Below are 18176 nucleotides of genomic sequence, written 5' to 3'. Positions count from 1 at the left end.
CCTCCTTTTCAAAGTGTTTCCAATTATGCCGGGAACGTCAAAGTACCCATTTTGAGCAGAGTCTCACTGTGTGATGGTCTCTCTCAAACGGCTGCTCCGTGGCAAAGCATCCAAGCTTGTTGAAGTACAGCTCCCCTGAGGACCACCTCTCAATCTGGAAGCCCTCGCCCTGATTGGACAGAAAGCCCAGGTTGTCACGGAAACCCTCCAGCAGGCCATATCCCCACAATCTGGTGCCTCGGTAAAGAATCCCCTGTGAGAGGTGGTCCAGATAGAGTAAACAATCACATCCCGTATACACATAGCACGCGCTGAAATCTATGCTAATATAAGGGTAAATATGCTGTACGTCACATGCTGAAACCTCCCACCACTGAGTAATATCTTCTACATATCCATAAGGGATTTCTCCTCTCCTCTCCTCTCTCTTTCCCTCTCCCTCTTCCTTCCTTAGCATTTAAGTTATGAGGAGGACGACAGTCAGGCCGACTGCTGCGGTGACCAGGGGAATTGCCCGGGTCCAGTGAGAGCTGTTGTGTCTTTTGCACTAGTTTCCTTTTTTTTTTTTTTTTTTGAAGCCTCCCCACGATTGCTTGTTTCGTGCGGGGCTGTGATGAATTAGACTGCAGCTTCAGCCCATTCTCCTACCAGGACCCAGGAGACTGCCGCTCCCATTCTGAGGACTAGAGACAGCTAGTCTGCTCGGGCCACACGCACACTACTGTACCGCCAGATAATGCACCCTCTCCATCATCAGGCAAATTCATTTTCCAAGGCTTAGCAGTGCTGTGGGAGTGTGCATCTATGTGTGTGTAGCAGTTATGGTGGTAGTAGGAATGGCAGAGGTAGTGGCAGGTGGCTGTGTGGACCCCTCTTACATGGTATTACACAAGTTCCTGGGTCAGCAGTTGGACATGACATCTGCAACACACGTAACAGGCTGGGGCTGTTAATGTGAGGTTATCATGTTGGAAATGTCACAGCAGGGGATACGCATCAGAATCATAAGTGTAATAAAAAAAATGATATTGTAGTGAGGGAAAGCTCTGAAACATTTCACACCCAATGAATAAACCAAACTGAGTGCTGAAAATGATTACAGTAGCTGGGTTATACATGTACTGGGTCAAAGAATGGGGTCATGATAGAAGGATCAGACAATAAGCAACATCATGCCCAATAAAACAATGATTACACAAGGAAGAAGTTTATGTAGGCTAGTCATCATCTTTATCCTCGCTGCCACATATGGCCCAACATGAGCACGCCCTGAACATGTTCTCCTCAGTTGAAATGGGGAAGTATTTCCTACTATCCTGAACTAGAAAATAACAAGACATTTTCATTTTATACCTCAGTGGACATATAGTTCTTGTTTTGCGGGAAAATTGTATTCATAGCCTGTTTACAATGCACACACAAGAGTGCAGATATACATGTGTCTGACAGTGTGCACTGTGTGTATTGGCCTGTAATAATGACATGTTGTTCCTCACCCTGGCGAGGCTGAGTACGACGCTTCGGGACAGCAGATTACATATTCTATACAGCGAGCACTTAACTACCACTTCTACACTCTTATTGCTGGGGAAAAAAATCAGCAATGCTAAATAATATGTATATGTCACATATATTTATGTTATGCAAGGAAAATTACATTGATATTCTCGCAGGCCGCTTCTTGGTGGGGGGAGAACTGTTGATTTGCTTCTTGCGATGATTGCCTCACGAAAGAAGTCCTCACATGCCACAGAAGTATTTATTATGCTAATTATACATTCAAATCAACAAGGAATGCTATGCCCATACTGGTGAGTGCAGTCATTACGAGCACAAGGACTGTCTGTCGCTGGAGCAAGTAATAAGCAGTCCAAACAGATGCTTTCATCTAACTGATTTAAAATGTCATGCATTTAGACCCAGAGAGAATGTCTGTCTGATTCTGAAATGATGAATAATAAATCTGAGTATGGGAAGGAACGCTTTTTCAATAGCCAGTTGGTATACCAAAAGTCAAAAAAAAAAAAACTATGTCACTTTGAATTCTGTCCCTTAGATTACTGATAAATACTTCAATATTTGAGCAAATAAAATGTGATGTGTGATTCTGAAATACTGTGCTTCACTTTGTGCCATTCACATTTCGTTTTATCTATCAAACTTTCAACTGCTCATCAAAGTGGAATTTTAGAAGTGATCCACGCAAATTGTATTCTGTGTTCGATGCAGCCTCCTTCTCACCAATGTTCAGATGGGCAGCTTAGGAAGCTCTGCCCGCACACAGCAGGGACACACGCACCTTTTGCTGTCACAGAGCTGCTCACCTCCACTCCACTGGGATTTGTTGTGATTCTGATGCAATAGGCCTCATTGAAACTGAAAGCGGGGAATTTGATATCCGAGGGACAATGGCCGTTTGTGCAACTGGACATCTTTCAAACTTGATATCTTTTGCCCTTGGAGCGCAAACTGTTGTAAAATTCATCTCGGGAAGAGTTATGTCTTAAAGAAAGCCCCTGCAGTTTGAAATGGGCTGTGAGCTGGAGGTCACACCATCAATTAAGACAAACAGGTGTTCATGTCCCCAGCTGTTTCATCTGGCTCTCGACACACTACGGAGCTGCGTTTTGGATTCAAATAGCTCAGATGTGACGCTGCGGTGGGAATCTGCCCTCAGCATTTGTTCGTCGTAGAATTAGACATTAAACACAAAGTGTCCGTATGACATGTATGATGTGTCATGGAGGACAGGTGCACACAGCGATGTCGAACAGCTCATTAGTCTCATGGTGTTTGTCATCAACGGTGTAACCACACTCGCCTCCAGCGGATGGATGTTAAAACGCAGTCTGCCTGTGAGTGCGTTGTCTCTGGATGTGGAGCATCCGCAGTATATTTTGTGTAATATGCGCTTTCGCGTGTACATCTTTAGTAGAGAGCAGCAGCAAGCAAAAAAACATTAGAGTGACTTTGATTATACTCTTCTCACATCCGAGCAAAGCATCTTTGACACTCCGTGTTCCACACCTCATATACTCAGCGGGATCCGCTGATCTCTTTCCACCCCCACTTCTCCATTCTTACCCTCTTTACCCCCCCACCTCTCGCTCTCTTGCCTGTTCTGTTCAACTTTTATTTCTTCTGCAGCGCTCAGGGAGCAGCACCTGGTGAACATTATTTTCAAAAAGCATCATCATGCATCATTGTAAGGATACATGCTCTAATCAGCTGAGCCATCTGGCAAACGGCTTATGCACCATCAAGCTTAAATGCTTTGCATCTGTTGATCAAATGGATTTCTCATTGTTTTCCGAGTAACACCCTTAACCTCTAAACCTCTGCACCCCGGCTCGCTGTCACAAACAAGAGGACCTGATGTTGCAGAGGTTACACTGATCATTTAAATAAAAGATTCATGTCACACATTTACCTCAAGATCAGAAAGTTTTTTTCATCTATTGACCTGTGATTGGAGGTTTATGTTAATGCCTGTTGCCATGTTTTGGGGAAAAGGGGACATTGTCTTTGTTTGTCCTTGTTCCATTTTTTAATGCAGCTGCCAAAGGTCAGAATTTTAAGATTTGTTTGAGCTCTAATTTGTTTGATGAGATAACTTAATGCATAAAATAAACCTCTGTCGAAGCAGAGATATACTCTGCTCCCACACCCTGAAAACAGATTCTGATATTACAATGAATTATTCTACTGACTCGTGGTAGACATCCTACAGTCTCTCAGTAGTGTCAGAGTCTCTTGGCCTACTTATACAGACAGCCTTACCAGTAATGATATGTATTCCTTCAATGAACTCTAAATAAGTCATTGCCACAAGTGTGAAGGAGAGTGAATATATCTGTGTATACCAAAGAAGCAAGGCAGAATACGACTGCTGCAGCTGCTGGCAGCTACAGTCAAATTAATGAATGAAGAAATGGGAAATAAAACATTCCATATTTATGGCAGTCCTTGAAAATTCACGAAAGCCATGCTTTCTCTCAAGGATTCATAATTTACTACATTCGACAATAAGAGGTAATCACGTCCGAAAGCAGATAAATGGCACCATTTCGCTCACGTACGCTCTCTTCTCTTTTCGCATAAACATATTCATGCCATCATGCCTATAAGCCAAGCCGTATGTTCTGCCAACCGCTTTTGACATTGCCTTAAATTTCCCGATACACAAGTTATTTTGGGGAGCTTTAACAAAATATCAAAATTCTGAAATATTTCCTTTCGGATTTTGGCTTTCGAGAAGCTACAGTTCAAAAGAGATGAATAAACAGTGCAACCAAACAATGCATTAAGACCGGAAGACTGGAGGATAAACCTTACACACACACACACACACACACACACACACACACACAAACACAAACACACACACACACACACACACACACACACACACACACACACACAGATTGAGTTCCTTGCGATACGGTTGCACTATCTTTCATCAGCACTATTGTGTCGCAAAATACAGGTATGCATGCTGAACACAAACATCTGAATTGCCTCGCCGTCAGTGCTTTACCCGTCAAAATAAGAGCTTCTCAGCAAGACAGAGCTCCACTTTTAATCACTGTCTGATTGATTATGCCCGCCAAAAAGTGCACACTTTGCACTGAAAACATCAGAGAATATTTGACAAATGGTTGTCCTCTCGAGATATATCGCCCTACGTTGAAAATGATATCCTGTAAACATACAGCATCCACTAGCATGTTCTGTCATCTCACAATTTTTATTTAAAAACATGCATTCTTTTTGGCTTCAGGTGGAGACATGCATGATTAAAAGGTTAATAAGTGTCATTTAGCATTTATTTCAGTGCCTGTTCTGTATATTTTAACTTAACAAACTGTTGTGAATTGAGTTAAGTGGGGCCAAACGGGCAATTTACAATAAAACTGTCCTCTTTTATGTCTACAAATGGTGACGTGACCACAAAATCCTCTTAAGATAATGTTTTTCTCCCCCACAGAACGCACGATGCAGAGAGAATCCGACACAGTTCAGTGAACTTGTGGAAAGATGCTCATTTCCTGTGATGGCTATAGAGAACAATCTCAAATACGCCGTGTTGCACTGGTGGCGGTTCTCTCTCAATCTCTCATACTGATTGGTCTAAAGTTACCAAAGTCATCACCTTAAAAACTCAATACTGCAGTGTAGACAAAGTAGGTGAGCGCAGCACAACAAAGACTTGGATACTGTATTATTTATTTCCGCTCGTGCTTTTGTTGAGTGGAGAATCTTGAAGTTTCCTCTGTCTCAAGGAAAATGAAGCACTGCTGAGTAAGCAAATGTTATGCAGTGGGTAGGTATTTCAAAGTCTTTCTCTTCCCTCTGTAATGTATCTGCATAGGAGGTGTTTGTTATGGAAAACAAAACCAACTGCATGCAGATCATACGCAAGTGCCGCAAAGCACAAGGTCAAAATACTATGGGGAAATTAGTGCCTTATCTGTAAACTTACTTATTGATATTCCTTATTCGACTCTGCTACTATCCCCAAATATTTTCGGCGCGCACAAACAACATAAACATGCAAATCCCATTGAATGTATTTCTTCATCTCAGTCTCTTTTTTCTCCAGTGGAATAATTTTGGATTACCAGTAAGCAGGCACTCTTTCTTTTGGCCTTGCTGCAGCTTTTTTCCATTTGAATTCTAATGCTGCACGCACGCACACACACGCACACACACACACACGCGCACAGACACACACACACACACACACACACACACACACTCCAATATTCATATAGACATGATCAAAAATACACACAAACGAGCGTAAAACCTACACACTTACAGTAAGACATTAATACAAGCAGACAAGAGACCTTTGCTTGTTGCGTCACTAACCTAGCTCCACTTCACAAACAAAAATACAAACACACACTCACACACACACATACAGATACAGTACAAACACACTCAGAGGAACAAAGGAAATGAAACTGCAGTGCTCACCCAGGGTATGATGAAACTCACCCGACACCGGGGTCATGGTGGTGGGTGGGAGGCTGTTGATGTTGAGCGCCCCCATCTGGTGGATCTGTGTGGCCGGGAACGCCACGCTAGGCGTGAGGTAACCTCCGTGGCTTGCTGCCATGATAGCTGCCTGCTGCTGCATGAGCTGAAGAAGAGGGACACAGAGAGATGGGTGGGGGGAAAGAGGGGTTGGATGGGGTGCGAGTGAGAGCAGGAGGAAGAGTAGGGGGTGTGAAAGAGGTGAGGGTGGGGGCAGATGGTAATGAAAAATATAGTAAGTTGGGAAGGAGTGAGGCAAAGACAGTAGAAAGGGGGCGAGAGAGGAGAGAGAAACATAGCAATGGTAGAACAGAGGGAGGGATGTACGTTGAGGTTGATGGATGGATAGTACATGGGAAGTACATAGAAAGTAGAGCAGAAGAAAAGAAAGGGAAGAAAAGAGAAGCCTGTCAACCTATGTTTAGTGAATCTGTCTATCCTCCCAGCTGGAGGCCTGTCACTGGCTACAGAAACAATTTAATAGCTGTCTGTTGGGCTCATACAAATCAAGGCACTGGCATGTGCACATTATCTTCGTGCTTTGGGAGCAGGCAAACTTTTCACAAGAGTTGAAATGCTTTTTCCTTACAATCGTCAAACTTCGAAATATTCTGTTTGGGCTGTATAGAAATGCCACAGATAACTGACACTCTCCTTTGTTTTTCCCTGGACTCATCTTTAATTTTTCTGATGTATTTGTAATGATTGTCGCTTGTAGCCCAAAAAATTCATCCAGGGTTGAACATTTTTTGCTTTGTTTTATAATTCAGTCGCAAAAGCGCTAGGCCTGTCTCCGGGATACATATGTCAAAATAGAAGACATTTTTGCAAACTGAATACATTTGGGGCTGGGACAAGATTACATGACCACAGTCTCTGCCTCATCTGTAAAGCTGTTTAAGAAACAACATTTTACCAAAACAACAGTGATCTTTGGTTAGTACTGTAGAGCTCTACTCTGGCTGTTATGAGATGTTACTGAATCCAGACCCTGAGTTGTTAAAACATTATCTTTAAAGCAGACATAGCTAGCCAATCAAATTCAAAACCATGCAGGTATACAGTATGTTATGAGTCTGAAAAAATTCAATGGCAGATGATTTCCACCCCTCAGTCCTACAAAGAGATAAAATCAATAGGCCTCCGTTCACCCTGCATTTCTACTTAGCATGAAGTGAGAAGCGAGAGTTGAAACTATTTTCCATCAAATGCACCCCACAGTGTGTATTCATATGCAGAGGACATGGCCACATGCACCGTTGCCCTGCACTGCGCGCACACACACACACACACACACACACACACACACACACACACACCAAGCATGGAGAGTGACAGAGTCTATTTGAGTTTCTGCACCCAGCTTAAATTCTGCCCGTGCAAACCACATGCCGAACGCCTAATTCAGAAGAAAATCCATCATTGTACAATGGCTTTTGCAGCTCGTGAACCAATGGGTTTATTTGGGGAATCAATAATCTCTTGTTGGCAGTGTAGCTGCCCATCAGGCATGTAGACCTGCATAGCTGGCTGCTGTGTGTCAGGGGAGCTGCTGACGGCCATGGCCTGAGACTGACTCGTATAAGCAGAAATCTAACTCCTATGCCACCGACAATAATGCTAATGACGATATTGTGAGACAGTGGAGTTATAGCACGCCGCTCTGCTTGTATTTGCATGGCGACCCTGCGACGAAAAAGCCAATTATTTTCCCTCAGTTGCCCTGTCAGGTAACCTGAAAGCGCCTGTCCCGCTGTTGAGTGCCCAACGCTGGCATCTCATCCATTAGCCACATGCCTCGCCACCGCTATCTATTAACGCCTTCTGTCATTTGCATAATTTTATCAACGTGACAAATGGGGATCATCCGTTTCCTTCCACGTAAGATGAATTGAGCCTTTAAGGGGGCATAGCTGCGACAGACAACGAGGGAACGGGAAACTAAACAAAAGCAGTGACATAAAAACAAACAGAGAGGTCTGAAGGATCTGTGGCTCCTATTTTTTGGCAGTGCTGTGACTCTGACCCCTTATTAGGATGTGAATAGGGCTGGTCCTCAGGATGAAGTGTTGAACTGGGCTTGTATTAGAGAATAAATACACTGTCACACCGCCCTTTGTTTGTTTTTTAAGGGGGGAGGCCTTTTTCTCGGACTCCGCTCCCTGCCCTCAATGAGGACTGGAGACTCGATTGTATTAAGCCAGTAGTCTATTCATTGTGGGTCCTGTGGCCTTACACAGGCTGCATGGAGGCCTGAATGGAGTAATTTTGGAGTGGACGTGTATCCTAGTGACTTCAGAATACCAGCCTCTCTCCCAATGCATGTCTTAAGATGGAAATCTTAATGCCACGTGCCAGATTGGCATGGATAAGCACTCTGTCATTCGTCGATGCTTCGTTCCAAATTAAAATGCTGCAAATTGGAAACTCAAGCATGAAATTATATTGGAATGTAGAGGTTCATGCAAACTGGCCCTGATAAAAACAAATGAATGAAGAACAAAAAGCAGAGTAGTTATGTTGACATAGATATTCAAAGTCATTCTATTTTACTTTTTGTATATGTACACTCTTTTCTTCAAAGGCATCACATTCAAAAGCCATCCCCGCTTCTTTTATTTATGCACTCCCCGGCAGATAGCAAATGTCTCTGGCGGGGAATGAGCTCAACGGAGTCTTCATCATCACAGACACCACATTTTCTGCTTCCTCTTGAAAAAGAACGGGAAGGGGAAGAAAAGGCAGACGAAAACAAGGGGGACAAAAGAGGAGCCCGCGAGATGAATGGGAGGAAAAAGAAAGTTGCCCAGGCTCCAGTAGCATTCATTTAGTGTCAGACATCTGCTTTTTTTTATTGCAACCTGATGGCATTACTCTCCCCTGGTGCCAGCAGGCAATCACCTCTTTATCACATGGCAATTATCTCTGTAGCGCTGCTCTGTGACTCGCTGACTCTCAGCACTGCCACATGTGACCCCTTATAGCCCAACCAGCCTGGGACGGCGTTGGGGGGGGGGGGGGGCAAAGAGAGGTGAAGAGGGAGGGGGAGAGACAGTGGGTCGCTCAGGTGAATTAAAAGACTGAACACAGAAGACTGAAGCTCAAGGCCCTCATTTGTTCACCGCCCCCCCAATGCAATATTTACACACAAAGATTTTAAGATTTTCATCTCTGATGTACTTTGTTATGTGTGTGCATGCAAGTGTGTATGGACACATGCAGGGGGCAGGGCTGTGTGTGTGTGTGTGTGTGTGTGTGCAGCCAAATGATGCAGTAATCTGTTCACATCATTTCTCATGTGGGCTGTGTTGCAAGAGGCTCTGTTTCGAATGTGAGTGCCTCCAACAGGGGGAGATGTTTCCTAATGTGAGTTTACACTCATCATCTTCCCTCTCATCCTCCCACACACACTGTAACTATTAGCACCGAGTTAAACCTTTTTCTCTCTTCTCATTTATCCCTCTCAAACGCAGCCTACGGTATCTTTGAGGGGGGCGAGAGGGGCGCGGTGCTGGAGAGCAACTTCTCTCCTCTCTGACACAGCATGTAGGTCCTTCACCTGACGGGACCAAGCAAAGCCAAAATGGCTGTCTTCACGAGGCGGCCCGAGAAAGAGAGATGTGACTTGAATCAAATCCACCCATTGTACAAATAAGATGTTTGTGTTTAAAAGGGGGAAATCCAAAAGGTAATAAAATCTGGTTTTATTACTCGCATTCAGCGATTCATGGGAGAACTACAGTATTATCACTCACCTCTAACACGGGAATGAAACACGGAGTCTCACTTGCTTGCTCTCCTTTCGGCTTGTGTTTTATGAAATCACCTTTTTGCAAATAGGATGTATGCTGTCAGCGCACACCGGTGTCTGTGTCTATCGTGAAAATGGCACATTTCTCATTTTTGGCACATGTTGTCAGTGTTGTACCCCTCCAATTTGTGTTCATAGCCCCCTCCTTCTCCTAAAATCCAATTTACTGGCTGTCAGCTCAACTCTATAATCCTATCCACTGCTGTAGTGGAGAGGTAGCTCTTTGAATCCACCATTTACTGTACTCTCTGGTTATAGCTATATATACACCATCGCTCCCCAAGTCTGTATTCTATACTGTGCCACCTCCTCTTCTCTTGGCCAGTGTATATGAAGAGTAGGCGTACATGTAGTGTGTCTTTAGAGATAAAGTCCTTTTTCTGTCACTGCAGGTTTTTCGTCTTGGGGGAATATGTGTAGTTTATCTTGCCGTACAGAAACGTTCATTGTATGACTTCAGCACATTCCTGGTGGCTACAGGGGAATCAAGGCTGCACACCATGCGCATGCAGCCAGTGCCGATGACTAGTGTAATCATACCCACTGCACAAAATGGACACCCACATTCAAGATAACTAATAATTCCATTTATTCCACATTATTACGTATCTAACGGTCCGAATCAGTATTTAGGTTCATTAAATAAGTCTTTTGCCAGATACGAAAACAAGACCCTTGCTGATAATCCATTACTGCCGCTTGTGCTCTCATTACTTTATCAAAAGTTGGGGTGAGTTCATCTCCAAGGTTGCCTCTGAGTTGCTTGCTTTGTTTTGCTGGATTCATTATATGCAGGTACATGGCATCTTCACTCTCTGTGATTCACAAAACTAATACAAGGAGAATTTCACCTTCACTACCATCATTCATGCTGTATAATCTTTGTGTCGAGAAACCACATACATGCAATTTCTCCTCTAGATTTAATGGTAATTGATTCTCTCTAATGTTGAAGTATCCCCCGTGCCCTTGTTACTTTCACTCGGAACTCAATTTCCTAGCATCATCCTGCTCTTTGTCATATAATATGTGTATATGAGAGAGACAGGGAGGAGAACGAGAGAGAGAGAGAGAACATTTGCTGCGCGGTGTGTGTGAGCGTGTATGCTCTTGTGTGCTTCTGTATGAGCCGACACAGGTCTCTGCCACAGTAAATAAGAGTCATGGCCAACCTGAGCGGGGCACAATGGTCTCCCCGCAGACCACCACTGCCTCCAACACCCCTTAAACATTTGCATTTCTCCACATTTCCTGGAAAAAGGGCTGCATTTCATGAATGATAATGAAGGTGGGAGTTTTACTGGAGAGAGCACAAGAGATGGCCTCACAATTACTCTGGGATGGACAATTTGCACATTGCACACTGGGTCCCTTGGCTGTGATATGAAAATGAGGGAAATAGATAAGCCCCCAAGACCTTGCTAACATCAACAATTAATCCCAGTGTTTAGACGCAGCAAAAAAAAATTGTAACTTTTACATCCTAATAAGTACAGGAAAAATGGATTTGTGTTCCTCCATCTCTGTAAATAAATACTGTAAATACTGTTTATGTGTACTTATGCAGTGTGTTATGACAGAGACCCAGGTTTTAATCTCAACGCCGGATGGAAAGCTTTGCTTAAATTTATTTTTGCCTGCTTCAAGTAGGTTGTGCATACGTGTGTGCACTTCTTTGCGTGTGTTTGCTCTACCCCAGCAGGAAAGAAGAAAGTTTGTGTGTAGATAAGTTGCCCATGGAGTACTCTGAGTCAACGGTGGCCCCTGAAACATCTCATGGGCTCAGATGGAGGGACAGGGGGAGGGTAGAGAATCAGTGTGATAGAGGGTAGAGGGGGCGCATGGCGAGAGGGGCTGCAAAGGCTGTCTGAACTCATCAAAGAGCCGGGGGTCTGCTGTGTGTATGGTGCCATGGCCTGAGGGGGAGGGGGATACAGTAGGCTGGCAGAGGGAAGCTGATGAAGGGGTTGGAGGGTACATGCTAACTACTGTAAATGTGTGTGTGTGTGTGTGTGTGTGAGGGAATGTAATGTCATGGCAGCGCTGCTTGAGAGTAGAGGAGCGAGTGGTGCTGATGGCCGTAATTTTCACTTTCGACAACAAGTAGAGGTCAAAACATGGAAACATTTGCCAGCAAAAAGTTTGTGTGTGCAGGAATTAATAGAAAAGTTAACTGCATAATGTCAGTGCAGATTAATGTATGTTAAAATATCTGATGCTTATTTGGATCAACAGATCAAAGCCCAGTTATAAAGATCCGTAATTTGTTCATGCCATGTGTGATGTGAATTCTGACAAATAAGTGGTCCGACAAACACGAAACACTGATCACAGATCAGGTCATTGAGGATTACAGGTTGGAAAACATTTCTGTTTTTAGAAAAACGAGGCAAAAGTTAGTGCAGTCCGTCAGTTGGATCCAAGGAGGGATCACTGCTGGGCTCCCAAGATGGAAAGGTTCAAATTCTACACATACCATAACTGCTTCAAGTTTACTGGCTACATGAAATATAGCTTCCCAAACGTTTTCATTGGTAAGACTGGTGGAATAAAATATATGAAAAACAAGGTGTAAACACAACACTACCATATTATTAAATGTTAGCAAACTTGTGAGCAAACATTAGCTTTATATCTGATCTGTATCTGGCAGAGATAGAGCAGCGTTAAGATTCATTTGGAGTTGTGTTTCTGAAGTCCAATATCTGTATGAATTCCACCAACTCCTGACAGAAACATCTGGCTCCCCAGCTGCTAATGGTGTCACTATGTTCACCATCTAACCCCAAACTTCGACCGTCTGTCGTTCGGTGCTGGACAGAGAGTGTACAGTGGGTTTTATCTGCTGCGTCCTGTGGCTGAAAATGATGCCATGAGAGTGGTAAGACTGAACCAAAACAGTTTAGTTGTGTCCCATTAAAACCAAATCAATGGACTGTAACATGGTGAAATGCTCAGTATATCTGAGGGCCACTGCAGTAAAGTGATCATTCTCATCTGGTTCATCACATTGACCACCATCTTTCATGAACATACAGTGATTTGATTCATCGTTAAAATAATGATTATAGCACCTTGAACAACTTAAATAAAACAAATTAGCAGTTTGCAAAACCTTACAATTTCAATGTGATTTAATAAACCCCAGGGATGGTTTCTTACACCAACATTCATTCTTTAACGTGTCAACTATATTTGCCATAGGAGCCAAATCTATCTCCATCTATTAAAGGCCTGCTGTCTATGCTACATATGGCTTTTCCAACTCACCGCATGTGCGTAAGAGCTGTAGGTGCTGAAGGGAAGGGCGATGGCTGGGTTGAAGATGCCAAACTGCCCAACCATCTGCTGCATACGTCTGATGGTGCGCTCCTTGTCTGTGTCGGCGAACTTGACCACCAAGCTGGAGGAAGCACCCTGGGGGTGGGAGAGGGAGTAGAGACATCAGAGGAATGACAGCATGGACAGTTAACCCTGCTTTACTGCAGGCACCTGTAACATTAACAGTAACGCACTCAGTCAACAGAGGGAACACAGTCCTTTACCCTCCTCAAGGTTTTAAGCCACTTCCTGGATTTATTTGTATCTAGGATTGTTATAATATACTAAATGTTTAGAGACAGACACTCACAAATGGCTTGGGTCCAATTCAAGTGTATGAAGAATGATGTTTGTTATTATTTAAGATTTCTTAGTATGCCAAATTTATTAGCAACAACATCTGCTGTTAACATCAATACCCCGTGAGCTCCTCTGATTGCATGTCAGGGTTTTTCTTTTTTGGTATTCAAGATGCATCATCATTGCATATGAGGATTGTGCCTCCTTATTTTGTGGCTGGCACACTTAAACATGAACCTAATGGAGAAATGTGAAGAAGCAAATTCTACTGATTGAGGGAACAGCCTTTGGAGGCCATTCGTTCAATCAGTGTTTTCCTTATGTCACTAAAGTCACTTGGGGCAAAGCATCCTTGCTGTGCATGACATAAATGCTTACAGGTTTCCCCCTCTGCTACAGCACATGGATAGGACCTTGGTGCTCCTTCCCACCGTTAAGTTCAAAAGATCTGCAATTTACGGTGATTTGAGATAAGGCCTATGATTGGCCATAGTGGCCTCGGTGCCCTTGTGAGTGTTCTTCAAAGAAAATGTTGCGTTTTAGGGTAATTTCCGTCATTCTGTTCACTTTCTCCTTTAGCCTCCCTTTTCCTCCATCAGTGGATATCCAGCACTTTATTACACAACTACGTTGTTTCTGCAGCCCAATATTGAAACCAGCAGGTGTGTCTGCCACACTCCCTTCATTAAGAATCTTCAAATGATTTAGCGCAACAGTTGACCTTTTGTGAGCTCAGCCGCTCCTCCCCTCTGTGCCGCCAAACTGGCCAATCGATCCACATAAAAGGCCGAAATATTACTCTGATCTGACAGTGTAGAAAGGTTGTGTGTCAGTCACGATAAGAGGCCCCATGAAATTGATGCAAGATTGTCAATAGCAATGGTGACTTGTGAAGTTCAGGGATTGGAGGTTGGGGGTTTAAAAGGGCTAAAGGGCTATTTCTTGGTTTGCTGGGGTCTGAGGGAAACCTGGCAGAAGTTGGATTTCACTGACGACGACCATTTGTAAATGACAAGTGTAATCATGTTTTTTTTTTATATACTGAGGAACTGAGGGTGTCTGCTAGTAAAGACATCTACAGACGCTCAAAGACAGGCACTGCACCTTTCAGCTGCAGCTTATAGATTTCCAGCCCTTTCTCCCCACTTTCTCCAATATTCCCTCAAGCCGAGCAAGCCCGCTGGTTGAATCACAGGGTTGAAGGGTTGTAGGTGCGTGGCCACTTGGTTAGGTCAACTGACTGACTAAATGGCTGATTGTCTAGTTAGTAGAGTGATTGACTGAGAGGCAAGATGGTTGGCTAACTGGCTGACAGACTTATCGTCAGACTGTCAAGATGGCTGACATCTGTACTCTGGACAGCTGAGTGAATAATTGTTTGGCTTTTAATGTATCTGCCAATCCTGCCATTGGAACAATGTTCAGTCATTGAGACATTTATGATTTTACAATAAGCAAGATCGTATGATAAAAACAACAACAACATAACATAAAAGAGATACACTGTCTGCTTATCTGTCTCTTCAGCATCACCTCATGAACAAATAGTAACTTCAGTGTTAAATTTGACACAACTTCAGGTTTAGGGTTTGTCTGTTGTGTGTGTCTTCAGTTTTACTATCAGCATCATTAACTTCATTATCAGGTTTATCTTTAGGAGAGTCCAGGACAGGGCTGTGCCGGACCAGATATGCTTGAACATGATGCATATTTCAACTCCTTCTCATTGTTCCTGATCTGCTTCTTTAATTTTTGGGGAAGGCAGATTTTTATAATGTGAGGATATTTAGTTGGAGCTTTACAGTCAACCATTTTCTGCCTAGAACTGGAGGTGGCGTGTCTACTTGAATAAAAGAAATAGAGTTTATTGTGACTCAACCTGTCTGATTGTGAAATAGCTTTGTGTTATTCTCTTTCATACTGTTGCATGTATATCTCTGCAACTCTGCAAAGATGTTTTTTTCAAGCAGGTCTATACAGAGTTTGCCCTCCCACTGGTTCTCCTCAACAGTGAAGAATCTTATGGCTTGTCAACTAAACATCCATTGCCACATTTGTTTATCTCTTTGGTTTTCCCAGTTAGGCTTGTCAGAATATCAGGGATCATAATCTCCGTTGCTATAAAGAGAGCAGGATGAAGTGTAAAGTTAAAGTCTCATTAAATTTTTAAGCTGCCAAGTGTGAGCAGAATCCCCCTGCCAGGCGGCTCCCAGCTACCTAGGGAGCCGCTGAAGGAAGGGGAGTTAAAAAGGGAGGATAAAATGGGCACTACAGAGATTCAGAACCATGTGAGGAAAAAGCCTGCCTCTTTACAGTTCCTCCTCATTGTGGGTTGGTGCATGTCCAAGCTTCACTCCTCCATGTGAATAAAGGAGATAAAGTTACATGCCCAGTGCCCAGCTATATATTCCCGACTTCTTTAAGTTTAAACACACACGGCCTTTCTCAATACTGAGTGTGTCAAGTTCAGACTCCTGAACTTTAGAATTCAAACTTGGTAAGTTCTGCTCAGAAGTCCAGACTCCCACGGACAGGAGAACTATGTGGAACTGGAACAGCAGCATTCTTGCAAATATCAACAGCTCAGCTTGGCACGACTGTATCTGACTGTAGTGTGAAATATTTTATTTAAACTCTGAGACCAAATGGAACCTTCTAAAAATAATTTCATCATGAAATCGTTGTAGACAACAGAGTCAGTGGTGAATTGCCAAAGGGCTTGCTGGAATAAAGTTGTTCTCCTGTGACGACAGTGCACATTAAAAGCGGCTATTCATCTGAGGAGATGATCACCAGTCTCACCCAGCAATTGGGACCTCACATCTCTGAAAGTGCCAGAGCAAATTTCAAAACAGGCTTCATTTGGATAAGCTGACCACTTATTCAAAATCTAAATGTCCCTCATTGGTGCCGGTTGGTACACAGTGCATTCTGGGTTAGTCATACTCTGATTCAGTCCATGGAAGTGATACCACAAAAACAAAAATCAAGAAATATACCCCATCTCTCTTTTTAATCTCAACATCCTTACCAAACACATAGGGTGCTATATTGATGCTGCATATACTGTACATACAGTTATGGGCTACAGTTTATAACTACTATAAATGTACAGCCCAATGAGCCATTACCACCCGTTGCTCCACCCCAACTACCCACTGGAATCAAATTAATGCACGTCCTCTGTAAGCTTGGCTAGTAAAATAATTGATGACTATAATCTATTAGGTTATTAGAATGTAAATTGCCTAGGTTGAAAAACCAGTGGGAGAAATGACAAATCTTAAGCAATAAATAGTAACTTAATATATAAAGGCAGAACATTGTTTAATGAGTAGAAACACAACAATCTATCATCCTTGTGAAATACCGCCATTAAAACTCTGCATCTGACCGAATACAAAATGAGATCATAACTGCTTTCCAACAGAAACCAGGTTTTATTCTATCTGCAGATTCTCTGCCTTTCCCTCTTTTTTTGTTTAAGGCAGCAGCCTGCTGATCTGTACATTAAAACAATGTGTCTTGTTGAGTGTCAAATCCTGGCACTTATGGCATGTGCATGTGGATGTTCACTCTTTGAAGTGATAGAGAAGATCCAGCAGCTGGGGAATCACATTTGGATGCCCCCCCCCCCCCCCCCCCCCCCTTTACTGTTCTCCTCACCCTCAATCAACACGCTCTCTCTTCTAGGCAAACTTTACCTCATTTCCTTTCCTTTGTTCTGCTCTTATGCTTCCATCATCCTGCTCCAGTGTTTCTATCCCAGTCCCTGTGTCAGCTGAAACATCCTCAAACTCAGGCTGAGCTGATGTGGATATGGAGTGAAAAAAAAAAAAAAATCAGCATGGCTCTGCGGACTTGACCCGCATCCCCCCTTGTCTCGGCGTAATTCTGTCCCGGGACTTACTTCCGACACGGCCCTGCTGAATCCTAGCAATTTGCTTTACAGCTCTAGCGTTTAAATGTTTAATTGAGCCACTCATAGCCTGAACTGTGGCAGTGTGCGTGTGTGTGATAGCTAAAGGAGGCTGAGGGATGGCGGTGGCGTGTATGGAAGACGGCGGTCTGCATGCTTGAAATATAATGGGTTTGGGTGTGATGGAGATCCAGCCAAGGGCTTATACGTGAGCTGCCGGTGCACTTACATAATTCATTCACTTACACTATCTTAATATCATAGTTCACTGACATTATGCAGATGTTACTGATTGGAAAAAATGTTTTCATTTGGTATCCATCTGGTATATGCTTTCCCACTCGTGGTATGCTTAAAATATATCTTTGCATGCACTGACTGATCTTTTTTGTACACACACTCCACATGTGTGCACTTTACATGCAGATTTTCTCTCCCCTTCCCAACTCACACATTACAATACATACAAAATGCCCACTCCCCCTTCTCCATGAATAACACAAATGTATTCAGCTCAAGTCCTCCGGGCTGGAAAATAAGATCAGTCAGGAAGCCTTTGACCCTAGCCTGTGGCTGTATGAGCATGTGACAGTGAGACAGAGAGAAGAAATATAGACAGTGTGTGCGTGTGTGTGTATGTGTGTGTGCATGTCTGCAATTATGCAAATGGGCTGCCCACAAAGTACTCCTGTTTGTGGATGTTTATGTATTCACACACATGCATTTTGTGTGTGTGTGTGTGTGTGTGTGTGTGAACTCATAAACTCTAAGAAGCCAGTGTTC

At 43.3% G+C, this 18176-nt stretch overlaps 1 protein-coding gene across 6 annotated transcripts in view; it reads right to left on the bottom strand.

Annotated features, from left to right (window-relative positions):
* The window catches only part of celf5a (cugbp, Elav-like family member 5a), a 172473-nt gene that overhangs the window by 8872 nt on the left and 145425 nt on the right, over positions 1-18176 (bottom strand). For 3 of the 6 annotated variants that reach the window (XM_047336927.1, XM_047336928.1, XM_047336930.1), the window contains exons 6-7: positions 13124-13270; positions 5983-6148 (exon numbers count right to left, since the gene is read on the bottom strand). In XM_047336927.1, the coding sequence (XP_047192883.1) occupies positions 5983-6148; positions 13124-13270 (313 nt within the window). The remainder of the gene's footprint in view (positions 1-5982; positions 6149-13123; positions 13271-18176) is intronic. The other 3 variants (XM_035646997.2, XM_047336931.1, XM_047336929.1) reach the window with 2 other exon arrangements.

Source organism: Scophthalmus maximus, chromosome 13 (genome assembly GCF_022379125.1).
Source record: "Scophthalmus maximus strain ysfricsl-2021 chromosome 13, ASM2237912v1, whole genome shotgun sequence".
Taxonomy (NCBI): Eukaryota; Metazoa; Chordata; class Actinopteri; order Pleuronectiformes; family Scophthalmidae; genus Scophthalmus; species Scophthalmus maximus.
The sequence above is the reverse complement of the archived record's forward strand: the minus strand, read 5'-3'. Positions and strand labels throughout refer to the sequence as shown.